The 27,869-nt window shown below is 44.5% G+C and overlaps 3 protein-coding genes across 3 annotated transcripts in view; 2 read left to right on the top strand and 1 right to left on the bottom strand.

Annotated features, from left to right (window-relative positions):
• Positions 1-10,457, top strand: part of LOC120018749 (guanylyl cyclase-activating protein 1-like) — a 14,728-nt gene extending 4,271 nt beyond the window's left edge. Inside the window, exons 2-4 of the mRNA XM_038961955.1 lie at positions 5,638-5,787; positions 9,346-9,433; positions 9,614-10,457. Coding sequence (XP_038817883.1) covers positions 5,638-5,787; positions 9,346-9,433; positions 9,614-9,756 — 381 coding nt within the window. The 3' untranslated portion in view covers positions 9,757-10,457. The remainder of the gene's footprint in view (positions 1-5,637; positions 5,788-9,345; positions 9,434-9,613) is intronic.
• A 13,465-nt stretch (positions 10,458-23,922) lies between these two features.
• Positions 23,923-24,621, top strand: LOC120018019 (thyroid hormone responsive). Its single transcript, XM_038960973.1, has one exon. It carries the CDS (start codon positions 24,020-24,022, stop codon positions 24,458-24,460), a length of 441 nt encoding a protein of 146 aa, XP_038816901.1. The 5' UTR covers positions 23,923-24,019; the 3' UTR covers positions 24,461-24,621.
• Positions 24,622-25,095: 474 nt separating this feature from the next.
• Positions 25,096-27,429, bottom strand: ndufc2 (NADH:ubiquinone oxidoreductase subunit C2). The gene is made up of 3 exons (XM_038960974.1): positions 27,169-27,429; positions 25,672-25,815; positions 25,096-25,286 (listed from the first exon to the last, which is right to left on the bottom strand). Exons 1-3 carry the CDS (start codon positions 27,302-27,304, stop codon positions 25,237-25,239), a joined length of 330 nt encoding a protein of 109 aa, XP_038816902.1. The 5' UTR covers positions 27,305-27,429; the 3' UTR covers positions 25,096-25,236.
• Between the last annotated feature and the right edge of the window lie 440 nt (positions 27,430-27,869).

Here is a 27,869-nt window from a genome sequence, read left to right as displayed (position 1 = left end):
TCTGTCAGGAGGAATGGGCCAAAATTCACCCAACTTATTGTGGGAAGCTTGTGGAAGGCTACCCGAAGCGATTGACCCAAGTTAAACAATTTAAAGGCAATGCTACCAAATACTAATTGAGTGTATGTAAACTTCTGACCCACTGGGAATGTGATGAAAGAAATAAAAGCTGAAATAAATCATTCTCTCTACTATTATTCTGACATTTCACAATCTTAAAATAAAGTGGTGATCCTAACGGACCTAAGACAGGGTATTTGTACTCTGATTAAATGTCAGGAATTGTGAAAAACTGAGTTTAAATGTATTTGGCTGAGGTGTATGTAAACTTCCAACTCCAACTGTAGGTACGTGGTTGCAAAGGGCATCAGTGTCTTAACAGAGCGATTTGCCAAGGCAGGATACTCCGATCGCGGCCCAATCCAGAATTTCTGTGAAATTCAATTTTCACAGAACCGCTTGTTGCAATTTCAATGCAAGGCTCTCTTGTTCAGATATCAGTAAGTGGACTGGAGGCATGGCATGATAGGGATAACGAATCCAGTTGTTTGTGTCATCCGTTTCGGGAAAGTACCTGGGTAATTGCGCACCCAACTCACTCAGGTGCTTCGCTATATCACATTTGACATTGTCCGTAAACTTGAGTTCATTTACACACAATAAATCATACAATGATGGAAAGACCTGTGTGTTGTCCTTGTTAATGCAGACAGAGAAGAGCTCCAACTTCTTAAATCGTAGCCTCAATTTTGTCCCGCACATTGAATATAGTTGCGGAGAGTCCCTGTAATCCTAGATTCAGATTATTCAGACGAGAAAAAACATCACCCAGATAGGCCAGTTGTGTGAGAAACTCGTCATCATGCAAGTGAAAATGATGGTCAGTAAAGAAAACTTTAAGCTCGTCTCTCAATTTAAAAAAAACGTGTCAATACTTTGCCCCTTGTTAACCAGCGCACTTCTGTATGTTGTAAATGTGTTACATGGTCGCTGCCCATATCAGTGGATAGTGCAGAAAATACACGAGGGTTCAGGGGCCTTGCTTTAACATTTTCACTGTAGTGTCCAAAACGTCTTTCAAGCTGTCAGGCAACAAGAGCCTCTTGGTGGATGTTGCCGTGTACCAACATGAACAGCAGCTACTTTTGACTATCATACGGACCGTTAGTGGAATTCCCGCGAGAGAGTAACGGTTAAAGTGATTGGACGTTAATTATTTGACTAGGCTACCTGTATATGACATTGTGTTGTTATTTCACTGAATACCAAATGGTTTAATTGTATTTTTTGGCAGTGAAACGAGGCGACTCGAGGAGAGAGAAAAAAACATCACCCAAATGTATAACCTCGTTGGAAATTTGGCCCTCAGCACTCTGGGTATTCCTGACATAGACCACCTGACATGAATCATCATCTCACATCATCTGACATAGACCATCTTTGAGAGGCAACTTTGAGAGGCATCCTTGAGAGGCATCCTTGAGAGGCATCCTTGAGAGGCATCCTTGAGAGGCATCCTTGAGAGGCATCCTTGAGAGGCAACTTTGAAAGGCATCCTTGAGAGGCAACTTTGAGAGGCATCCTTGAGAGGCATCCTTGAGAGGCATCCTTGAGAGGCAACTTTGAGAGGCATCCTTGAGAGGCAACTTTGAGAGGCAACTTTGAGAGGCAACTTTGAGAGGCAACTTTGAGAGGCAACTTTGAGAGGCATCCTTGAGAGGCATCCTTGAGAGGCAACTTTGAGAGGCAACTTTGAGAGGCAACTTTGAGAGGCATCCTTGAGAGGCATCCTTGAGAGGCATCCTTGAGAGGCAACTTTGAGAGGCATCCTTGAGAGGCAACTTTGAGAGGCAACTTTGAGAGGCAACTTTCAGAGGCAACTTTGAGAGGCATCGTTGAGAGGCAACTTTGAGAGGCATCCTTGAGAGGCAACTTTGAGAGGCAACTTTGAGAGGCATCCTTGAGAGGCATCCTTGAGAGGCATCCTTGAGAGGCAACTTTGAGAGGCATCCTTGAGAGGCAACTTTGAGAGGCTTCCTTGAGAGGCAACTTTGAGAGGCATCCTTGAGAGGCAACTTTGAGAGGCATCCTTGAGAGGCAACTTTGAGAGGCATCCTTGAGAGGCAACTTTGAGAGGCAACTTTGAGAGGCATCCTTGAGAGGCATCCTTGAGAGGCATCCTTGAGAGGCAACTTTGAGAGGCATCCTTGAGAGGCAACTTTGAGAGGCAACTTTGAGAGGCAACTTTGAGAGGCAACCTTGAGAGGCATCCTTGAGAGGCATCCTTGAGAGGCATCCTTGAGAGGCAACTTTGAGAGGCATCCTTGAGAGGCATCCTTGAGAGGCATCCTTGAGAGGCAACTTTGAGAGGCATCCTTGAGGGGCATCCTTGAGAGGCATCCTTGAGAGGCAACTTTGAGAGGCAACTTTGAGAGGCAACTTTGAGAGGCATCCTTGAGAGGCATCCTTGAGAGGCAACTTTGAGAGGCATCCTTGAGAGGCATCCTTGAGAGGCAACTTTGAGAGGCAACTTTGAGAGGCATCCTTGAGAGGCATCCTTGAGAGGCAACTTTGAGAGGCATCCTTGAGAGGCAACTTTGAGAGGCAACTTTGAGAGGCAACTTTGAGAGGCATCCTTGAGAGGCATCCTTGAGAGGCATCCTTGAGAGGCAACTTTGAGAGGCATCCTTGAGAGGCAACTTTGAGAGGCAACTTTCAGAGGCAACTTTGAGAGGCATCCTTGAGAGGCAACTTTGAGAGGCAACTTTGAGAGGCAACTTTGAGAGGCATCCTTGAGAGGCATCCTTGAGAGGCATCCTTGAGAGGCAACTTTGAGAGGCATCCTTGAGAGGCAACTTTGAGAGGCATCCTTGAGAGGCATCCTTGAGAGGCAACTTTGAGAGGCATCCTTGAGAGGCAACTTTGAGAGGCAACTTTGAGAGGCAACTTTGAGAGGCAACTTTGAGAGGCAACTTTGAGAGGCAACTTTGAGAGGCATCCTTGAGAGGCATCCTTGAGAGGCAACTTTGAGAGGCAACTTTGAGAGGCAACTTTGAGAGGCATCCTTGAGAAGCATCCTTGAGAGGCAACTTTGAGAGGCATCCTTGAGAGGCAACTTTGAGAGGCAACTTTGAGAGGCAACTTTGAGAGGCATCCTTGAGAGGCAACTTTGAGAGGCATCCTTGAGAGGCAACTTTGAGAGGCAACTTTGAGAGGCAACTTTGAGAGGCATCCTTGAGAGGCATCCTTGAGAGGCATCCTTGAGAGGCAACTTTGAGAGGCATCCTTGAGAGGCAACTTTGAGAGGCAACTTTGAGAGGCAACTTTCAGAGGCAACTTTGAGAGGCATCCTTGAGAGGCAACTTTGAGAGGCAACTTTGAGAGGCAACTTTGAGAGGCATCCTTGAGAGGCATCCTTGAGAGGCATCCTTGAGAGGCAACTTTGAGAGGCATCCTTGAGAGGCAACTTTGAGAGGCATCCTTGAGAGGCATCCTTGAGAGGCATCCTTGAGAGGCAACTTTGAGAGGCATCCTTGAGAGGCAACTTTGAGAGGCAACTTTGAGAGGCAACTTTGAGAGGCAACTTTGAGAGGCAACTTTGAGAGGCATCCTTGAGAGGCATCCTTGAGAGGCAACTTTGAGAGGCAACTTTGAGAGGCAACTTTGAGAGGCATCCTTGAGAGGCATCCTTGAGAGGCATCCTTGAGAGGCAACTTTGAGAGGCATCCTTGAGAGGCAACTTTGAGAGGCAACTTTGAGAGGCAACTTTCAGAGGCAACTTTGAGAGGCATCGTTGAGAGGCAACTTTGAGAGGCATCCTTGAGAGGCAACTTTGAGAGGCAACTTTGAGAGGCAACTTTGAGAGGCAACTTTGAGAGGCATCCTTGAGAGGCATCCTTGAGAGGCATCCTTGAGAGGCAACTTTGAGAGGCATCCTTGAGAGGCAACTTTGAGAGGCTTCCTTGAGAGGCAACTTTGAGAGGCATCCTTGAGAGGCAACTTTGAGAGGCATCCTTGAGAGGCAACTTTGAGAGGCATCCTTGAGAGGCAACTTTGAGAGGCAACTTTGAGAGGCATCCTTGAGAGGCATCCTTGAGAGGCATCCTTGAGAGGCAACTTTGAGAGGCATCCTTGAGAGGCAACTTTGAGAGGCAACTTTGAGAGGCAACTTTGAGAGGCAACCTTGAGAGGCATCCTTGAGAGGCATCCTTGAGAGGCATCCTTGAGAGGCAACTTTGAGAGGCATCCTTGAGAGGCATCCTTGAGAGGCATCCTTGAGAGGCAACTTTGAGAGGCATCCTTGAGGGGCATCCTTGAGAGGCATCCTTGAGAGGCAACTTTGAGAGGCAACTTTGAGAGGCAACTTTGAGAGGCATCCTTGAGAGGCATCCTTGAGAGGCATCCTTGAGAGGCAACTTTGAGAGGCATCCTTGAGAGGCATCCTTGAGAGGCAACTTTGAGAGGCAACTTTGAGAGGCATCCTTGAGAGGCATCCTTGAGAGGCAACTTTGAGAGGCATCCTTGAGAGGCAACTTTGAGAGGCAACTTTGAGAGGCAACTTTGAGAGGCATCCTTGAGAGGCATCCTTGAGAGGCATCCTTGAGAGGCAACTTTGAGAGGCATCCTTGAGAGGCAACTTTGAGAGGCAACTTTCAGAGGCAACTTTGAGAGGCATCCTTGAGAGGCAACTTTGAGAGGCAACTTTGAGAGGCAACTTTGAGAGGCATCCTTGAGAGGCATCCTTGAGAGGCATCCTTGAGAGGCAACTTTGAGAGGCATCCTTGAGAGGCAACTTTGAGAGGCATCCTTGAGAGGCATCCTTGAGAGGCAACTTTGAGAGGCATCCTTGAGAGGCAACTTTGAGAGTCAACTTTGAGAGGCAACTTTGAGAGGCAACTTTGAGAGGCAACTTTGAGAGGCATCCTTGAGAGGCATCCTTGAGAGGCAACTTTGAGAGGCAACTTTGAGAGGCAACTTTGAGAGGCATCCTTGAGAAGCATCCTTGAGAGGCAACTTTGAGAGGCATCCTTGAGAGGCAACTTTGAGAGGCAACTTTGAGAGGCAACTTTGAGAGGCAACTTTCAGAGGCAACTTTGAGAGGCAACTTTGAGAGGCATCCTTGAGAGGCATCCTTGAGAGGCAACTTTGAGAGGCAACTTTGAGAGGCAACTTTGAGAGGCATCCTTGAGAGGCATCCTTGAGAGGCATCCTTGAGAGGCAACTTTGAGAGGCAACTTTGAGAGGCAACTTTGAGAGGCATCCTTGAGAGGCATCCTTGAGAGGCATCCTTGAGAGGCATCCTTGAGAGGCAACTTTGAGAGGCATCCTTGAGAGGCAACTTTGAGAGGCAACTTTGAGAGGCAACTTTGAGAGGCATCCTTGAGAGGCATCCTTGAGAGGCATCCTTGAGAGGCAACTTTGAGAGGCATCCTTGAGAGGCAACTTTGAGAGGCAACTTTGAGAGGCAACTTTGAGAGGCAACTTTGAGAGGCATCCTTGAGAGGCAACTTTACTGGGATATTATAATTACGTTTAGGTGTTGGGTGTTAACCAGAAAGTTATAGTAATTATCTCTTCTCTTTTTTGTTGTTGTCTAACAATCATATCTCTCTCTCTCTCTCTCTCTCTCTCTTCCAGGATGGATATATAGACTTCGTAGAATACATAGCAGCAGTCAGTCTAATGCTGAAAGGAGAAATCAACCAGAAACTGAAATGGTACTTCAAACTTTTCGATCAGGACGGAAACGGCAAAATTGACCAAGATGAAATGGGGACAATATTCAAGGTGGGTTTCTATATTTATTTATTATTTATGTCATTTAGTTGCTGTGATTTTATAACAGGGATCTTTATCAGGCTCAGAGCCTCGAGGAACATTATAAACTCTCTATATCTCCACTGAAAATAGACTTCAGAGAGATTAAGTGTGAAGGGCTCAGAAAGGTTTAAATAGCCGACAACTAGATGGGTACACATCAACAAAGGGTTGCTAATCTAATCCTAACCTAAATATATCCCTCACTAGTGTATGTTGTCGATCAATCTGCTGCATTGCTAGCTAGCTACACTGGAAATTATACAGCAGAAAAAGATGCTGTAGAACTCTGAGTTGGATTCAGTTTCTTATTCATCCTGTTAGATATGTTCGATTTAAGTCACCACAAAGACGCAGTCATTAAAAAAATGTCTTATCCTGTTTAGAGGAAACATTTCCTATAAGAGTGTTTTTTTTTAAAGGCTTATCGGTGAACTAAGAAAATAGAGTGGTATAAAAAAATACGTAACGGTAACTGACTGTGGATTGGCTTCATAGCTTCAAACAGACCAATCGGACAATGGACTCTGAGGATATATTCTGGGGCCTGGTGTTTACTCTTTACATCTCAGAGTAGACCAATCGGACAATGGACTCTGAGGATATATTCTGGGGCCTGGTGTTTACTCTTTACATCTCAGAGTAGACCAATCGGACAATGGACTCTGAGGATATATTCTGGGGCCTGGTGTTTACTCTTTACATCTCAGAGTAGACCAATCGGACAATGGACTCTGAGGATATATTCTGGGGCCTGGTGTTTACTCTTTACATCTCAGAGTAGACCAATCGGACAATGGAGGAAAGTCCCACTACATGTGGGAAGTAACGAATGAGTGCACACTTCAGGAGAATATAGGCCCCAATGTGTTGTGGGGCCTCACTAAGGACGCGATAATGTTTAAATGCTGTTGTATACCACAGACACGGTAGACCTGATTGATTGATATTTGGGTAAAACAATTTGTATTACACTTAAAAACAATTGAAAAGTACCAGGAAAACCCAGAGGATGATAGAGTCCCAGAGGATGACATAGTCCCGGAGGATGACAGAACCCCGGAGGACGACAGAACCCCGGAGGACGACAGAACCCCGGAGGACGACAGAACCCCGGAGGACGACAGAACCCCGGAGGACGACAGAACCCCGGAGGACGACAGAACCCCAGAGGACGACAGAACCCCGGAGGACGACAGAGTCCCGGAGGACGACAGAACCCCGGAGGACGACAGAACCCCGGAGGACGACAGAACCCCGGAGGACGACAGAGTCCCGGAGGACGACAGAACCCCGGAGGACGACAGAACCCCGGAGGACGACAGAACCCCGGAGGACGACAGAACCCCGGAGGACGATAGAACCCCGGAGGACGATAGAACCCCGGAGGACGATAGAGTCCCGGAGGACGACAGAACCCCGGAGGACGACAGAACCCCGGAGGACGACAGAACCCCGGAGGACGACAGAACCCCGGAGGACGACAGAACCCCGGAGGACGACAGAACCCCGGAGGACGACAGAACCCCAGAGGACGACAGAGTCCCAGAGGATGACAGAACCCCAGAGGACGATAGAACCCCAGAGGACGACAGAGTCCCAGAGGACGACAGAACCCCAGAGGACGATAGAGTCCCAGAGGACGACAGAACCCCAGAGGACGATAGAGTCCCGGAGGACGACAGAACCCCAGAGGACGATAGAACCCCGGAGGACGACAGAGTCCCAGAGGACGACAGAACCCCAGAGGACGATAGAGTCCCAGAGGACGATAGAGTCCCAGAGGACGACAGAGTCCCAGAGGACGACAGAGTCCCGGAGGACGACAGAGTCCCGGAGGACGATAGAACCCCGGAGGATGATAGAGTCCCAGAGGATGACAGAACCCCAGAGGACGACAGAACCCCGGAGGACGACAGAACCCCGGAGGACGACAGAACCCCAGAGGATGATAGAGTCCCAGAGGACGACAGAACCCCAGAGGACGACAGAACCCCAGAGGATGACAGAGTCCCAGAGGACGACAGAACCCCAGAGGACGACAGAACCCCAGAGGACGACAGAACCCCGGAGGACGACAGAGTCCCGGAGGACGACAGAACCACAGAGGACGACAGAACCCCAAAGGACGACAGAACCCCAGAGGACGACAGAACCCCAGAGGACGACAGTCCCAGAGGACGACAGAACCCCGGAGGACGACAGAGTCCCGGAGGACGACAGAACCCCAGAGGACGACAGAACCCCAGAGACTGATAGAGTCCCGGAGGATGACAGAGTCCCGGAGGATGACAGAGTCCCGGAGGACGACAGAACCCCGGAGGACGATAGAACCCCAGAGGACGACAGAACCCCGGAGGATGACAGAGTCCCGGAGGATGACAGAGTCCCGGAGGATGACAGAGTCCCGGAGGACGACAGAACCCTGGAGGACGACAGAACCCCGGAGGACGACAGAACCCCGGAGGACGACAGAACCCCGGAGGACGACAGAACCCCGGAGGACGACAGAGTCCCGGAGGACGACAGAACCCCGGAGGACGACAGAACCCCGGAGGACGACAGAACCCCAGAGGACGACAGAACCCCAGAGGACGACAGAGTCCCGGAGGACGACAGAGTCCCGGAGGATGACAGAACCCCGGAGGACGACAGAACCCCGGAGGACGACAGAACCCCGGAGGACGACAGAACCCCGGAGGACGACAGAACCCCGGAGGACGACAGAACCCCGGAGGACGACAGAACCCCGGAGGACGACAGAACCCCGGAGGACGACAGAACCCCGGAGGACGACAGAACCCCGGAGGACGACAGAACCCCGGAGGACGACAGAACCCCCAGAGGACGACAGAACCCCGGAGGACGACAGAACCCCGGAGGACGACAGAACCCCAGAGGACGATAGAACCCCGGAGGACGACAGAGTCCCGGAGGATGACAGAACCCCGGAGGACGACAGAACCCCGGAGGACGACAGAACCCCGGAGGACGACAGAGTCCCGGAGGACGACAGAACCCCGGAGGACGACAGAACCCCGGAGGACGACAGAACCCCGGAGGACGACAGAACCCCGGAGGACGACAGAACCCCAGAGGACGACAGAACCCCAGAGGACGACAGATGACCCAGAGGACGACAGAACCCCGGAGGACGACAGAACCCCGGAGGACGACAGAACCCCGGAGGACGACAGAACCCCGGAGGACGACAGAACCCCGGAGGACGACAGAACCCCGGAGGACGACAGAACCCCAGAGGACGACAGAACCCCCAGAGGACGACAGAACCCCGGAGGACGACAGAACCCCGGAGGACGACAGAACCCCGGAGGACGACAGAACCCCGGAGGACGACAGAACCCCGGAGGACGACAGATGACCCAGAGGACGACAGATGACCCAGAGGACGACAGATGACCCAGAGGACGACAGATGACCCAGAGGATGACATGAAAGTCTAAAAAGACTTATTTCTAGTGATATTCTCTGTGACTTCAGCTCTTTGTTCTGTTTTGGTTACTTCAGGCTATCCAGGACATCACCAGATGTTATGACCCTCCTACGGAGGAGATTGTGACCCTCATCTATGAGAAGGTTGACATAAATAACGAAGGTAAGAATGATCAACATTTAGAGAAGTACATTTATTGAAATGGATGATCTTACCCATAGTACAGATCAGTATTCTAGCGGGGGTGGAATTTAAGTTAGCTTTTTAATGTTTTAATTGCTATCCTCTAGGAAGCCAATGTGTATCTTGTTCTATATATGTTTGAATTGTTCACACCTCCAGGTGAGTTGACTCTGGAGGAGTTTATCGAAGGAGCCAGGGACCACCAAGACATCATGGAGATGTTGGGAAAGATGATGGACCTCACCAACGTTCTAAAGATCATTGTCAACGGACAGAAAATGCAGGTCAAATCACCCGAATGATGATGACGTCACTTCCTGTTGCACTTCCTGTTTGATGGACTCAGAATTTACAGAATGCAACGCAGAAAGGTTGTTGAGAAAGAATAGGATTGTCTGGGACGGAAAGAAATTATAGTGGAATGTTTAATATATAATATATGGAGAAAATGTATAAAAGAACAAACGACCAACTTGAGCATCTTGATGAGAAGGTGAATATACATGAATGGGAGGGAGCCAAGTCCCAAATCTCCATCGACCAAGAAGACTGAGTTGATGTAAGGATAATGGAACCATGCCATGAGGCCATGTGACCCGTCTTGCCTACTCTATGTTCTCTATTTCTACATGCCGATTGTCGTTTCACCCTTCTCCAGAAGTCCCATCATAGATTTAACCACGGTGGAAACCCTCTAGGCAATGATTACACCAATGAAATACTTTGAGATCAATGACAGGAAGTGTGAAAGTGCAAGTGTAGAGATTTGGGATGCAACCTATATGTTCTCTCTGTGTGTATCACTTGAGTGGAGCAGAGGAGAGACCTTTTCCTCATCTTCCTCCTCTTCCTCCTTCTGGTGCTCTCACAGTCACCACAGCTCTCTCTAGTCTTCCTCCTGTTCTCACAGTCACCACAGCTCTCTCTAGTCTTCCTCCTCATCTGACAGTCACCACAGCTCTCTCTAGTCCTCCTCATCTCACAGTCACCACAGCTCTCTCTATCCTCCTCCTCTCACAGTCACCACAGCTCTCTCTAGTCTTCCTCCTCCTCTGTCACCACAGCTCTCTCTAGTCCTCCTCATCTCACAGTCACCACAGCTCTCTCTAGTCCTCCTCTTGCTCTCACAGTCACCACAGCTCTCTCTAGTCCTCCTCATCTCACAGTCACCACAGCTCTCTCTAGTCCTCCTCCTCTCACAGTCACCACAGCTCTCTCTAGTCCTCCTCCTCCTGCTCCTCCTCTCACAGTCACCACAGCTCTCTCTCGTCCTCCTCTTGCTCTCACAGTCACCACAGCTCTCTCTAGTCCTCCTCTGTAACGGTCTTAAAACACACTTTGTCACCAAGTGATATATTGTTCTTAGAGGTCTTTTAAGAGAGGATGTATAAGTGCTGTTGACAGAAGCAAGCCCTTATACCATAACAGACGGGTATTGAACTTTAGTGGCGTTCTCTGGCTGGTGACTAGGATTCTATGCATTCCTATTTGTATTCAGGCTAAAATATTTAAAGAAACTGAATAGATGTATTGTATATCCTCTTATTCTAAATAAATGGAATGGAATTGTTGTTTTTCAAAACAATTATGGTACGTTATAGATATTTATAATCGTAAGCAAATGTTTGAGAAAAAATACATTTTTACAAAGTGAAAACATCCAGGTTTCTGAGTTACTAAAGATGTTCCATAGTTTGTTTTAGACTGGATGTTGAAAGTGACCGTACATTCTAAATTCACACGTGTCCCGTGGGTTGGGACTGATCTCAACATTAGACTACTTTTGGGGTTCTGAAAACCCAACCGTTCTTTTGTATTGTTTTTGTACCATCATCTTTGAAATGCAAGAGAAAGGCCATAATGTATTATTCCAGCCCAGGTGCAATATACATTTTGGCCACTAGATGACAGCAATGCATGCGCAACGTTCTAGACTGATCCAATGAGCCATTGCATTTCTGTTCAAAATTTTGTATCGAGATTGCCCAAATATGCCTAATTTGTTTATTAATAACTTTTTATGTTCAAAATTGTGCACTCTCCTCAAACAATAGCATGGTATTATTTCACTGTAATAGCTACTGTAAATTGGACAGTGCAGTTAGATTAACAAGAATTTAAGCTTTCTGCCCATATCAGATATGTCTATGTCCTGGGAAATGTTCTTGTTACTTACAACCTCATGCTAATCACATTAGCGCACGTTAGCTCTACCGTCCCGAAGAAATTTTAAACATGTTTTTTTGGGTTGCCTTAACAATTTAATCAATACAACCATTCTAAATAAACGTACAGATTTCCTGTTGATTAAATAAAGGAAGTGGTTCAACAGCTTTAACATGATACTGCAGGCATCCAAACGTCGAGCCATATAAAGTTTTTATAGCGTCTTAAAACGACCTGTCTTCAATAATGTCTATGGCTAACAAAACTTCCAGAATCATACATTTGGATGCTTGCTTATACTGAACGATATCTCCTCCACTTGCTACAATCCTTACCTCCTAAGTACTTAGTTGACATATATTTAACCCTACAGTTGTCTATTTCTAACATGCTTAGATCCTGGTGTTTCATTTATCAGCACGACTGAATAAGGCCTCGTAGATGACCTACGGAACCATGGTGCCAGCTTCCAACAGCAATAACCATTTATTCAACAGTAAAGGACCTACGGAACCATATTGGTGCTTGTAAGTAAGCATTTCACGGTAAGGTCTACACTTGTTTTATTCGGCGCATGTGACAAATAAAGTTTGATATGCTTTTGATTTGATTCGAACTTCCAACAGAAATACAATTTCTTCAACAGTAGAGGACCTACGGAACCATATTGGTGCCAACTTCCAACAGCAATGCCATTTATTCAACAGTTTTAAATTTGCTGCCGTGAAGTCCTTTTGCTTTACTACAAAATGACACACAACTGTGGTACTGTTGGATTGTAATGTAGGGTGTTACTTAGGAGTTTGAGCTGTTCAGGTTAGAGAAGTTACACTGCAGATGAACAACTAACTGGCATTCATTTACAGAATGTACTTTTTTTTTAAAAATATTTGTCCCAACACTAGGGTTAGGGAAGGGGTAGGGCTGTGGCGGTCACGAAAATGTGTCAGGCGGTGATTGTCAAGCAAATAATGGTGTTTGATACCATTCCACTTATTCCGCTCCAGCCATTACTACCAATCCGTCCTCCCCAAATAAGGTGTCACCAACCTCCTGTGGAAGCGATAGATCCCAAATTAATACAACTATTATTTTAAAACTAAATTAAAACTACTAACTTATCTTATTTTATTTTTTTATTACAAAATGTGGCTGATCAGCAGAATGTTTAGCTTAAAATGTTGATAAACTATGAGGCTATTTCTTCACATTATCGGTGCAGCAATGTGCACAGAGCAGTATTTGTATTTATTAGGGATCCTCAGCAGCTACACTTCCTGGGGTCCAAAACACATTAAGGCACTTACATATAAAACAACAGATATAACAGCACATCATATATCATTAGTACACCACTACATATCTACAATACTAAATGTATAATACCACCATACAACAATATTACAATGTATACATGTGTAGAGTCTGAGTGCTGGTGATTGTGTGTGTATGTCTGTACCTGTGTGTGTGTGTCTCTTCACAGTCCCCGCTGTTCCATAAGGTGTATTTTTATCTGTTTTTTAAATCTAAATTGTACTGCTGCATCAGTTACTTAATGTGGAATAGAGTTCCATGTAGTCATGGCTCTATGTAGCACTGTGAGCCTCCCATAGTCTGTTCTGGACTTGGGGGATTGTGACCTCTGGTGGCATGTCTTGTGGGGTACGCATGGGTGTCCGAGCTGTGTGTTAGTAGTTTAAACTGGCAGCTCGGTGCATTCAGCTTGTCAACACTTCTTACAAAAACAAGTAGTGATGAAGTGTGATGATATTAATTAACAAAAAGTTTCGATCTGAATGTGCAAATAGTCAGGAACGATTCGCAAGGAAGGTGGATCCTTTTGAATATGAAAGTGGAAAAAAAAGAGATTTGGCTCATTAATCTATATGGTCCAAATCAGGATGATCCACACTTCTTCGAAAACATTTATACCAATTTATTGAATTTACAGGCAACAAATGATCTAATCATTACGGTAGGAGACTATAACACAGTGTTAAATACCTCGATGGACTGTAAAGGTAATCACTCTACAAACTATCATCACCGTGCCCTTTAAGGAAATCACAAAATATTATGGACACATTAGAAATAGTGGATATTTGGAGACTAAAAATCCCCGACCTAGTGAGATATACATGGAGGAGACTTGTAGAGTCATCTTGACTACTTTCTAGTCTCTTTCTCTCTTGCATCAAAGGTTTAAAAAGTTTTCATAGGAGACAGAATGCTATCGGATCATCATCTAAATGGCATTCACATAACGCTTATAAATTTTCCACGTGGACGGGGATTTTGGAAATTTAATCAAAGTTTACTGGAGGACAACTTATTTTTAACTAAGACGAAATTATTTATAATGGATTTTTTCCAGTATAATAATAGGTGAAGCAAATCCCCTTATTGTTTGGGATACCTTTAAATGTACCTTCAGGGGTCATTCAATTCAATATTCATCAATAATAAAAAAAGTAGTTTCTGGCTAAAGAAACAAGAATAAAAAGGGAAATCCATTAACTAATACTACAGGTAGATGGCAATAAAAACGATACTACAGAGATACAAAACAAGTTAGAGGGAAAACAAAAAGAACTTGAGAAACTTATTCCAGAACGATCTAATGTAATCTATTACAAAAATGAAGCAAACTGGATGGAATATGGAGAAAAATTCTTCCTGAATCTCCAATTCAGAAACGCTAACAAAAAAGAATTGACAGAAACTCGTTACTGAAGACGGAGTCATCTATGATTCTCCGAAGGATATTTTAAAAGAGGAAGCTAATTATTTTAGGCAAATGTTCTCTTTTCCGTCTCATCCTTTCCCACTGTATAAAGATTATGGTAAGGAATTATTTCCAAATAATATAAAAAATTGAAAATTAACAAATGCACAGAAAGACCAATGCGAAGGCCAAATTACAGAGGAAGAACTTTTTGAGGTTATTAAATCCTTTCAGTCTGGAAAAACCCCAGGGCTTGATGGCATAGAGGTATAACAAGTATTTTTTGATATACTAAAAGCTCCATTGTTAGATTGTTCTAACTACTCCTATAGAAATGGTAGTCTGTCAGGTACTCAGCAGGAAGGTCTGATTTCTCTATTATTAAAACAAGACCCAGATGGCAAATATAAAGACCCAGTCTATGTAAAAAACTGGAGGCCCCTTACACTTCAATGTTGTGATGCAAAAATACTAGCAAAATGCAAAGCACTCAGAAGTTTACTCACTTACTGATGGTGCTGCCTACTCCTGATGATTCGTTTTTTAAATCATACGAGCAAAAAATATTTCGCTTTATCTGGGACGCTAAACCAGACAAAATCTACATAATGAATATGAATTGTGTGGGTTGAGATTATTACATATAACAGCACTAAACCTCTCTCTAAAAGCTTCACTCATTCAAAAGTTTTATTTGAACCCTAAATGGTTCTCAAGTAGATTAATAGGAAAAGCTCATCCATTGTTTAAAAATTGCCTTTTTGCCTTTGTGCAAATTGTCATGTCTCATTTTCTATTAATTGAAAATAATACTTTTTTCAAAGTATCTCTCTTTTTCAAACAAGCATTACAGAGCTACAATTTCAATGTCATCACCCTGAAGAGATAGAACAAATATTACAACAAATATTATGGCTGAACTCAAATGTGCTGGTTGATAAAATACCTGTATTTATGGGAAAGATGTTTGAAAAGGGTATTTTGTTCTTAAATGATATTGTAAATTGGAATGGTAGAGTTATGTCCTTCATGGAGTTATCATAATTGTACGGAAAGGTCTGCTCAATCCAAGAGTACAACCAATTGATTACAGCATTACCCCAAAAATGGAGGAGGCAGGTGGCAGCGGGAGGAGGTAGGGAACTGGTCTGTCTGCCCAATATAAAGGATCAAACTGGAGGAGGTAGGGAACTGGTCTGTCTGCCCAATATAAAGGATCAAACTGGAGGAGGTAGGGAACTGGTCTGTATGCCCAATATAAAGGATCAAAATGGAGGAGGCAGGGAACTGGTCTGTCTGCCCAATATAAAGGATCAAAATGGAGGAGGCAGGGAACTGGTCTGTCTGCCCAATATAAAGGATCTAACTGGAGGAGGTAGGGAACTGGTCTGTCTGCCCAATATAAAGGATCAAAATGGAGGAGGCAGGGAACTGGTCTGTCTGCCCAATATAAAGGATCTAACTGGAGGAGGCAGGGAACTGGTCTGTCTGCCCAATATAAAGGATCTAACTGGAGGAGGTAGGGAACTGGTCTGTCTGCCCAATATAAAGGATCTAACTGGAGGAGGCAGGGAACTGGTCTGTCTGCCCAATATAAAGGATCTAAACTGGAGGAGGGAGGGAACTGGTCTGTCTGCCCAATATAAAGGATCTAACTGGAGGAGGTAGGGAACTGGTCTGTCTGCCCAATATAAAGGATCAAACTGGAGGAGGTAGGGAACTGGTCTGTCTGCCCAATATAAAGGATCAAACTGGAGGAGGCAGGGAACTGGTCTGTCTGCCCAATATAAAGGATCAAACTGGAGGAGGTAGGGAACTGGTCTGTCTGCCCAATATAAAGGATCAAAATGGAGGAGGCAGGGAACTGGTCTGTCTGCCCAATATAAAGGATCAAAATGGAGGAGGCAGGGAACTGGTCTGTCTGCCCAATATAAAGGATCTAACTGGAGGAGGTAGGGAACTGGTCTGTCTGCCCAATATAAAGGATCTAACTGGAGGAGGCAGGGAACTGGTCTGTCTGCCCAATATAAAGGATCTAAACTGGAGGAGGGAGGGAACTGGTCTGTCTGCCCAATATAAAGGATCTAACTGGAGGAGGTAGGGAACTGGTCTGTCTGCCCAATATAAAGGATCAAACTGGAGGAGGTAGGGAACTGGTCTGTCTGCCCAATATAAAGGATCAAACTGGAGGAGGCAGGGAACTGGTCTGTCTGCCCAATATAAAGGATCAAACTGGAGGAGGTAGGGAACTGGTCTGTCTGCCCAATATAAAGGACCAAACTGGAGGAGGTAGGGAACTGGTCTGTCTGCCCAATATAAAGGACCAAACTGGAGGAGGCAGGGAACTGGTCTGTCTGCCCAATATAAAGGATCAAACTGGAGGAGGCAGGGAACTGGTCTGTCTGCCCAATATAAAGGACCAAAACTGGTGGAGGAATAGAAATAGCATAAATACGAAAGTATACCAGTTTCATTTGAGGACCAGGATGTTGACAACTGTGCCATACAGATTGCAAAATAGTTGGGAAGAGATTTACTAATTGATGTACCAATTCCATGGTACGAGTTGATATATGGTATGGTATGAGTTGGTATGAGTTGATATATAAAACAACGCAAGATTCAAGACTTCGTGCTTTTCAGCTAAAATAATTAAATAGAATTCTTGCCACCAACAAAATGTGGAATATTTGGGGCATTCAATCATCGAAGCTCTGCAGATTCTGTTGTGAGGATACAGAATCAATAGACCATATATTTTGGTATTGCCCTCAGGTAGCCTGTTTCTGGTCTCAGGTTCAGGAATGGCTGAAAATGCATAGCATTGATCTAAAACTTACCCTAGAAATAGTACTCTTAGGAGATCTGGAGAGACCGGGTCAGTCAATTACTAATATACTAATACTCTTAGTAAAAGTATTTATCTTCAACTTGCAATCTGTGGATTCTATTCGATTAGATAGATTGAAATTGTACGTTAAACATCACAGCATAGTTGAAAGATATGTGTTGCGTAGAAACCCGAAGTGGGTGGCCAGCAGAGATTGATGGGATGTGCTGAGGGAAGCTGAGGGTGGCCAGCAGAGATTGATGGGATGGGCTGAGGGAAGCTGAGGGTGGCCAGCAGAGATTGATGGGATGTGCTGAGAGAAGCTGAGGGTTGGTATGTGGAATTGGAGACAAGTGGGAGTGGAGTTACTGTGTGAGAGATTTTTTATTTTTTCTTCCTGTGCTTTTAGACTGTGGGAGGAGTCTTGAATGGTTGAGGGACAGCTATTGGGGAACTGTGGGGAGATCTTGGAGGGTTCGAGTTCACGTTTTTTGGCCTGGTGGTAGATCGGTCAACATGCCCTTGAGCAGGACATTGACCCTGCATGCTTCTGTGTGTCTCTCTGAATGGGAGTCTGTTGGATGACTGGTATGATGTAGTTATTGAGCGGCTTCACTGCAAGTATATTGTATGTTTCGAATATTCAATAAAAAAATATATAATAATAAATAAAAAAAGTAGTGATAAAGTCAATCTCTCCTCCACTTTGAACCAGGAGAGATTGACATGTTAGCTCTCTGTGTACATCCAAGGGCCAGACGTGCTGCACTGTTCTGAGACAAATGCAATTTTCATAAGTCCCTCTTTGTGGCACCGGACCACACGACTGAACAGTAGTCCAGGTGTGACAAAACTAGGGCCTGTAGGACCTGCCTTGTTGATAGTGTTGTTAAGAAGGTAGAAACTAGGGCCTGTAGGACCTGCCTTGTTGATAGTGTTGTTAAGAAGGTAGAAACTAGGGCCTGTAGGACCTGCCTTGTTGATAGTGTTGTTAAGAAGGTAGAAACTAGGGCCTGTAGGACCTGCCTTGTTGATAGTGTTGTTAAGAAGGTAGAAACTAGGGCCTGTAGGACCTGCCTTGTTGATAGTGTTGTTAAGAAGGTAGAAACTAGAGCCTGTAGGACCTGCCTTGTTAATAGTGTTGTTAAGAAGGTAGAAACTAGGGACTGTAGGATCTGCCTTGTTGATAGTGTTGTTAAGAAGGTAGAAACTAGGGCCTGTAGGACCTGCCTTGTTGTTAAGAAGGTAGAAACTAGGGCCTGTAGGACCTGCCTTGTTGATAGTGTTGTTAAGAAGGTAGAAACTAGGGCCTGTAGGACCTGCCTTGTTGATAGTGTTGTTAAGAAGGTAGAAACTAGGGCCTGTAGGACCTGCCTTGTTGATAAGAAGGTAGAAACTAGGGCCTGTAGGACCTGCCTTGTTGATAGTGTTAAGAAGGCAGAGCAGCGCTTTATTATGGACAGACTTCTCCCCATCTTAGCTACAGTTGTATCAATATGTTTGACCATGACAGTTTACAAGCAGTTTAGTCACCTCAACCTGCTCAATTTCCACATTATTCATTACAAGATTTAGTTGAGGTTTAGGGTGAATATTTTGTCCCAAATACAATGCTTTTAGTTTTGGACATATTTAGCGCTAACTTATTTCTTGCCACCCACTCTGAAACTAACTGCAGCTCTTTGTTGAGTGTTGCAGTCATTTCAGTCTCTGTAGTAGCTGACATGTATTGTGTTGAGTCATCTGCATACATAGACGCTCTGGCTTTACTCAAAGCTGCCTTGTTCAGGGGCAGAACGACAGATTTGTACATTGTCAGCTCGGGGATTTGATCTTGCAACCTTTCGGTTACTAGTCCAATACTCTAACCACTAGGCTACCCTGCCGCCTCTAAGCTCTAACCACTAGGCTACCCTGCCGCCTCTACGCTCTAACCACTAGGCTACCCTGCCGCCTCTACGCTCTAACCACTAGGCTACCCTGCCACCCCAAATTTTTATTTTTTTTATTTTATTTCACCTTTATTTAACCTGGTAGGCCAGTTGAGAACAAGTTCTCATTTACAATTGCGACCTGGCCAAGATAAAGCAAAGCAGTTCGACACATACAACAACACAGAGTTACACATGGAATAAACAAACATACAGTCAATAATACAGTAGAAAAATAAGTCTATATACAATGTGAGCAAATGAGGTGAGATAAGGGAGGTAAAGGCAAAAAACGGCCATGGTGGCGAAATAAATACAATATAGCAAGTAAAACACTGGAATGGTAGATTTGCAGTGGAAGAATGTGCAAAGTAGAAATAGAAATAATGGGGTGCAAAATAAATAAATAAATACTGTAGGGGAAGAGGTAGTTGTTTGGGCTAAATTATAGATGGGCTATGTACAGGTGCAGTAATCTGTGAGCTGCTCTGACAGCTGGTGCTTAAAGCTAGTGAGGGAGATAAGTGTTTCCAGCTTCAGAGATTTTTGCAGTTCGTTCCAGTCATTGGCAGCAGAGAACTGGAAGGAGAGGCGGCCAAAGGAGGAATTGGCTTTGGGGGTGACCAGAGAGATATACCTCCTGGAGCGTGTGCTGCGAGTGGGTGCTGCTATGGTGACCAGTGAGCTGAGATAAGGCGGGGCTTTACCTAGCAGAGACTTGTAGATGACCTGGAGCCAGTGGGTCTGGCGACGAGTATGAAACGAGGGCCAGCCAACGAGAGCGTACAGGTCGCAGTGGTGAGTAGTATATGGGGCTTTGGTGACAAAACGGATGGCACTGTGATAGACTGCATCCAATTGATTGAGTAGGGTATTACATACACTACGTGGCCAAAAGTATTAGTGGATTCCCCTTCAAATTAGTGGATTCTGCTATTTCAGCCACACCCGTTGCTGATAGGTGTATAAGATTGAACACACAGTCATGCAATCTCCATAGACAAACATTGGCAGTAGAATGGCCCGTACTGAAGACCTCAGTGACTTTCAATGTGGCACTGTTATAGGATGCCACCTTTCTAACAAGTCAGTTCATCAAATTTCTGCCCTGCTAGAGCTGCCCTGGTCAACTGTAAGTGCTGTTATTGTGAAGTGGAAACATCTAGGAGCAACAACGGCTCAGCCACGAAGTGGTAGGCCACACAAGCTCACGGAACGGGACCGCCGAGTGATGAAGCGTGTAGTGTGTAAAAATCCTCAGTCCTCGGTTGCAACACTGCCGAGTTCCAAACTGCCTCTGGAAGCAATGTCAGCACAAGAACTGTTCGTCGGGAGCTTCTTGAAATGGGTTTCCATGGCCGAACAGACGCACGCACACAAGCCTAAGATCTGCTAAATGCTAAATGTCTGCTGGATTGGTGTAAAGCTTGCCGTCATTGGACGAATATGGTTTGGCGGATGCCAGGAGAACGCTACCTGCTCGAATGCATAGTGCCAACTGTAAAGTTTGGTGGAGGAGGAATAATGGTCTGGAGCTGTTTTTCATGGTTCGCGCTAGGTCTCAGTTCCAGCGAAGGGAAATCTTAATGCTACAGTATACAATGACATTCTAGACAATTCTGTGCTTCTTATTTTGTAGCAACCATTTGGGGAAGGCCCTTTCCTGTTTCAGCATGTTTCAGCGTGAATTCCTTTGGGTTGAATTGGAATGCTGACTGCAAGCCAGGCCTAAACGCCAAATGTCAGTGTCCGACCTCACTACTGCTCTTGCAGCGAATGGAAGCAAGTCCCCGCAGAAATATTCAGTCACCACAGCTCTCTCTAGTCCTCCTCTAGTGGAAAGCCTTCCCAGAAGAGTGGAGGCTGTTACAGCAGCAAAGGGGGGACCAACTCCATATTATTCCCCATGATTTTGGAATGAGATGTTGTACAAGCAGGTGTCCACATACTTTTGTAGTGTAAGTATAGGGGCATGGTGACTAGTGTACTTCCTGTTCCTTGGTCATGTACTACTCTACCACCCTTCACTTGTCTAATTTTAGGATTTTGTTCTGAGACAGCTAACCTGACAAGGACTGAGTACATCTGTATGCTAGTACCCCGACAATCAAAACAAAGGTGGCGTTGGTATGAAATGTGCTGCAATACTGGTATCACATTCTTATCATATCTGATCAAACTGTAATTTTGAAGGTTGTACGGTACACTTGACTATATGTTCAAATGAAACATTTTCCCCCCACTTAAACCCTTTAAATATGTTTTCATAAACTAGGTAAACAAAAAGAAAACAATCTATATCTGTTGGATGACAAATTAAAGTCATAACTGCCAGAGCATATGGGGTGATTTGAGACGTCACATGGTTTTAACCACAGCCTCAACGAAGAAAAACAAAGGTGATATTATGCACACATAACTTGAGATAACCGGTGCTGCAATGGGCAAAAAGATTTCTTCATCCACAGTCAGCGTGTTGCACTGTCCATGGACCACTGCCAAACAAAAGAAAGTAGGGCTGTCCCTGACAAAAACAAAACAAATATTGGTCGACCAAGAGTAATCTTTTCCTGGTCAAAATTGGTCTACATTTTTTAAACGTATACTTTTCCATATATAGACACACTATGTTTGATGTAGGGTTACTGAGCTTGTCTGATGCTTTAAGCACGGCCATTAAAAATGAAGGCTCACAAATTACTAAAGCGGGAGCCAGAGATCAATATAGCCTAACCAGAAGAAGAAACACACTATGTTTGATGTAGGGCTACTGAGCTTGTCTGATGCTTTAAGCACGGCCATTAAAAATGAAGGCTCACAAATTACTAAAGTGGGAGCCAGAGATCAATATAGCCTAACCAGAAGAAGAAACACACTATGTTTGATGTAGGGTTACTGAGCTTGTCTGATGCTTTAAGCACGGCCATTAAAAATGAAGGCTCACAAATTACTAAAGCGGGAGCCAGAGATCAATATAGCCTAACCAGAAGAAGAAACACAAACCTGTTCTGGACCAGCCTTCTCCAGCTGCTGCTGCCTTAGCAGATTCTGATGTTATGGTGCCTACAAGTAGAAGTTAATGTACCATTTCTACTGATCTGTATGCCAGTTATGATTTTCATGTGCACATTTTTGTGGAACAGCTGTAATTTAATTTATAATAAAGTCTTCATACCTCAAAATGTCTAAATTAAAATGATACAAATCTAAAAGTAACTTCTATTGCCATTGCCAATATGTAAATATAGCCTACATAAAGCCAACAAGTAAAAACATTGCAACCCACGCAGGTAGAAATATCCTGATAAAAATGTATATCCCATAAATCACATTGGCTACGCACAGTCTGTCTGCAAGGAACCTGAAACATTGTATCAACTATTAACTTGATCCAGCCTGCTTGTGCTATCAAACTTGTAACATTGTATAAAATATTCTGGGCCCCTCATCGTTTCCCACGCCAGTTAGCTCGCAACAGACAGACACAGCTGTAGTTGCACAAGGGATAAGAAGTAAACCAACATGTACAAATGACCTGGACTAACCTGTTCCCCCGCACACTGACTCGGTACCGCCTTTGAGGAACCTAACTGTACTTCTATGAGTAATCAGGTGCAATAAATAAATGAACAACTTGTAAATGGAATGAAATAAACCAAAAATGTGTTTTCTCACAAATGTAGCCTAGGTTGTGCGCTCTGCAAACAAGGTGCCCACATCTACAACGACAAGACTGTAATAATAATACATTGAATGCATTAACAGAATAAGTAACCAAACAAACATTGTTGATTAGAAATTATGGTAAATGTACTACTGGTGATACTGGTGTGTCACCCCTGTGGCCTCCACAATGGATTAGTCCACCCAGGTGTAACAGTATTGCTTCCGTCCCTCTCCTCGCCCCTACCTGGGCTCGAACCAGGGACCCTCTGCACACATCGACAACTGACACCCACGAAGCATCGTTACCCATCGCGCCATAAAAGCCGCGGCCCTTGCTGAGCAAGGGGAACAACTACTTCAGGTCTCAGAGCGAGTGACGCGGCTTTTGTGGCGCGATGGGTAACGATGCTTCGTGGGTGACTGTTGTCGATGTGTGCAGAGGGTCCCTGGTTCGAGCCCGGGTAGGGGCGAGGGGACGGACGAAAGTTATACTGTTACACAGACAGCCCTCCACAATGGATTAGTCCACTGAGACAGGCCTCCACAATGGATTAGTCCACTGAGACAGACCTCCACAATGGATTAGTCCACTGAGACAGGCCTCCACAATGGATTAGTCCACTGAGACAGGCGTCTACAATGGATTAGTCCACTCAGACAGGCCTCCACAATGGATTAGTCCACTGAAACAGGCCTCTGCAATGGATTAGTCCACTCAGACAGACCTCCGCAATGGATTAGTCCACTCAGACAGGCCTCTACAATGGATTAGTCCACTCAGACAGACCTCCGCAATGGATTAGTCCACTGAGACAGGCGTCCTGTGTACCATATATATTTGCCACTGCTCGATTTAAAAAAAAATCTGTCGACTAACAGCCCATCAACCAGTCAACTAAATGGGGTCAGCCCTAAAATAAAGCTTGTGAAAAGCAAACAATGACTTAGTCATTGTAACTGTAATGTTGAACCATGTCCCTCATAGGATCACCCCATCCTATTGCATAACTGCAGTTGACCTATTGGTCATGGTTCAACATTAGTTACAATGTCCCTCATAGGATTACCCCATCCTATTGCATAACTACAGTCTACCAGCCCGGCCCACCTCAGGTAGGCTTATCGTAGCCTATAAAGCCCCAATACTCCCCCTCAGCTCCTTGCACTGCATTCAGGCTTCCAGCCCCATCCCCACCCAGGAAAAAGCCATCTCTGCCAGAACCGTCCATCCACCTGGAACCTCTGCCATGCAGTCTGCCGAGACCAACACCAAGCTGAACCGGGCTTGCCTGCTCCTGGCTCTGAGGCGCTACAGCGCTACAGTTCTCAACATGGAACAGACTGTCCTCCTCCCCAGCCTACTCAGAGATGTGGAGTCAGACGAAGATGAAGACTGTTTCCAGGACTGTCACTCTGCAACCGGAAGCTCCTGTAAAGACCTCTATGACTACTACCTGATGCTGAAGGCTGTCAGGAACACAGTGGAGAGTGGTCTGATCACGCTGGACGACCGCAAGACCCAGACCTACCTGGCCCAGAATAAGACCCTGGAGCCCATGCTGGAGGCTGACCCCGAGGCCCTGTTCCACTTCCACCTCAGGGGACTGTTCTCTGTCATGGGAAACCTCACCAAGAAGTCCCAGGGCGTCACGACCAAGTACATGGACATCATCGGAATAATGAATTAGAATAAGAAGACTCAGGTTAACCCCATCGACATAACAAGCAATACATTTTTGGGGGCTTGAACATAACTAAGATTTACAACTGTCAAGCTGTTTACATATACTGTCAATAACACCATGTCATGTGTAAAATTGAATTAAAAAGGTGCTTTTGTCGAAACTGACTTCTGCATGTCTTTGTTGTTTTTGAAATGTCCAAGACACTTTAGTGATTAGAGTAAAAGAACACATACAGCAGCTACGTTTGTTAGCTGATATACTTCCCCATTATGTATTCATCAAGACTAACATAGCAGATAATATTTGTGTGTGAATTGTAAATAGCTCAGAATTGTGTCCTCATGATCTTCAGTTAGATGCAATTAGTTTAAATCAGCTACATGTTTACTGGGGGGAGGGGGGGGGGGGAGGAAGTGTGACACCAATCAGGCCCCCCTGAGGACTGGAACTGCCCAGGCCTGCAACCTGTCACAAGCTTTCAGCTCGACTTGGTGATCGAAGCCTGGGCATCCAAGGCAACTGTCACATTGAATTATGCTATTCTATATCCATGAACAACAGGCGATAATACGACCTATTATCTGAAACATAATGACAACACTTTATTGGAGAGGAATAATATTCTGTGTAAACAAGAGCACATTATTTGAGTAGGATTTATTTTATTATATACAAGACTCTTTAGGATTTTACATAATGTAATGGGTGATCGCATTAACACCAACTAGGGACTACATAGACAGGTGGTATTCTGTTCTCCTTCAGCCAGCCTCCTACACTCAGCGAATTGGGTGAAAAGGCTCCACAATCTCAGCAAATGTCTTCTTCTCTGTGGAGATTAACACACACAAAAACACTTGATTAAATATTGAATAAAAATGACTGACATATGTACATATCAGTTAGTTGCCCGAGTTTTGTGAAACAAGCTGGGTTGATTGCTCTGTGTATGTCAATGCCATATAAAATGTAAGAAATCAATATCAAAATGTGCCAATGACGTAACATTTGGTGCAGGATGGTAGGAATGGTATTTCTTTGCGGTCACAGCTAGAGCCTGGTTTGTGACTAGAAGAAACAGGCCTGTGTAATTTATCTGATGGTCCATGAGAACATTATGAAGCTATGGGGGTGTTGTTGCTAGAATCTAGCCTAGTGATTGACTTGAACACAGAGGGATTCATGTCTTTCTATGTGAACATCAGTCCATTTACCTTTGTCTGAAAAGTTCTCTGGGTGGAGCCGTACGTATTCGTTCATGTCTCGGTCCAGTCTAGCGTATGTGTAGTTCTCGTGTTTGGTGACATGGTAACCAATGAACCAACCAATGGATGCCAGCAAGGCTTGCCGGTGAACACCTGCAAAGACAATGACAAATACAGGTGGGTTGATCGATACAGGCGGGTCCACCCTGTCCGCATATCATGATGACACTCACCGGTCTCGATCAATGAGAGAATATTTGAAATAGACAAGGCAGCAGCGTACACATTGTTGGATTAATTCATGGCGCAAAAAAACATTTTAATAACAGAGATTTTTCTCAATTCAAACTGGACCCCCTGCAACTGTACACAGTCATTTTATGAGACTGCAGTTCCCACAAATCGAGAACATAGATAGTATTGCCAATTCCTGGGTAGTTGAAAAAAAATCCCTGACGTTTTTATTTATTTTTAAATTGGCAGACCTGTAACTTCCAGTGTAATAGGTATCAATTTGGGGGGGGGGGGGGTTAAATCCCATTCTGGTGTTACAATCTGTAGCTAGTGTTAGCCTAGATCAGCCTGGTAAAGTGTCATTTCTATATGATTAAAATACCTATAAAGCCTATTTTAATTTGTTGATGGTTACATCGACGCTATAAGACATCCTGACATGACTGAGGATGGGTATAATTTGTGGAACGTTCCAACAGAAATCTGTTCCAAAAACTTGGTAAAGTACAAGGTTGTCAACAAACAACGCATAAAAAAATAACATGATCAATTCACCTAGCTAACTAGCTGCAGAACAGTGTAGCAACTCACCATGTAGCTTTTTATTAAATGTTTGTCGATAGGCTACCAGAGTGAGGACATTTTTCGGGAATAAACATGGGGAGTGAAACATTTTTAAATAGACCACTCCCTACCCGGTATCTTATTCTGCCGTTATACAACTTTTGTATGTGTTGTTTGTTGGTAACCTTGTTATTTACGTGAAGTTTTTTTTATAACAGATTCCTTTTGGAACCTTTAACAAAATTATACCAAACACCATGACTGATATGCTGTCAGTCAACTGAAATGGCCACATTTCATAGACCAATCGATCCCAGTTATTATTGCAGACTAGAAAATATATTTTCTATCATTCAGTGTATTATAATGTAACGTTACCTTCTTGAACATTACATTTACAGAAGACAGTGAATTTTTGTTAAGAATATAAGCTGGCAAGCAGTGTTCTGATGTTTGTAATCAGCTGTCAAGCTAACTACCAGTCACAGTATGTGTTTGTAGCCAGCGGTGTTAGCTAGCTGACTAACGTTAAATCGTTACGTTTGTTTGATAATTAAAACAGCTAGCTATTATATAGCCTATGACATTAAAATGACTTGACCTGGCTCTCGGTTGAGATCAAACTAGTTAGCTAACAGTTAGTTACGGTACTCTTGTTTAGCGGCTAGCGCTAGGCGACTCATGCTAAAGTGAGCTAGCCATCCCTACCTGATTTCATGGGCGGCCTGCGGTTGATGGCATTCTGTAGCATCGCAGAGCACCAGCCGATAACACCGAGCCAGACCGAGTTTCGGTTGATTATTCCTGGAGGTGGAAGGGCCTTCGCCTCATCTGGGAGCCCCATGTCGGGAAAATACACTGATCCAAACAATTATTATAAACTGACTTTATTGACTAGCCTGTTAGCGCTTCACCTCACAGAGGAAACCAAGGGCATATTATTTAGCCGTTCAGTGTAACCGTGAAACCACTCCGTCAAGGAACCAAACAGATGGTTCCGCACAAAAATCTGATTCTTCTCTTTTTCAGTTCACAAAATTCCTTTTATTATAGGCAACCATATTTGCATGGTTTATTTTCATCAAAGATAAACACATTTTATTAATTCAATAATTTTGCCCCAACTCTCTAAAGTTGACTACATTTCAATTGGCCCTGACACTGTATATAGCTTCTTGTCCTATTTCTTATAGGACTGCACTGTTGGGTAGCGCTTGCAAGTTAAACATTTGTACTTGTGCATGTGAGAAATAAAACTTGAACTAGTTGATGGTTGGGAATATTTTGCAATATTATTTTTTTTTTTTTAGCACTGAGGTAGATACAGTGCATTGGGAAAGTATTCAGACCCCTTCCCCTTTTTCCACATTTTGTTACGTTACAACCTTATTCTAAAATGAATTCAATAA

This window comes from Salvelinus namaycush, chromosome 23 (genome assembly GCF_016432855.1).
Source record: "Salvelinus namaycush isolate Seneca chromosome 23, SaNama_1.0, whole genome shotgun sequence".
In the NCBI taxonomy this organism is placed as follows: domain Eukaryota; kingdom Metazoa; phylum Chordata; class Actinopteri; order Salmoniformes; family Salmonidae; genus Salvelinus; species Salvelinus namaycush.
The sequence above is the reverse complement of the archived record's forward strand: the minus strand, read 5'-3'. Positions and strand labels throughout refer to the sequence as shown.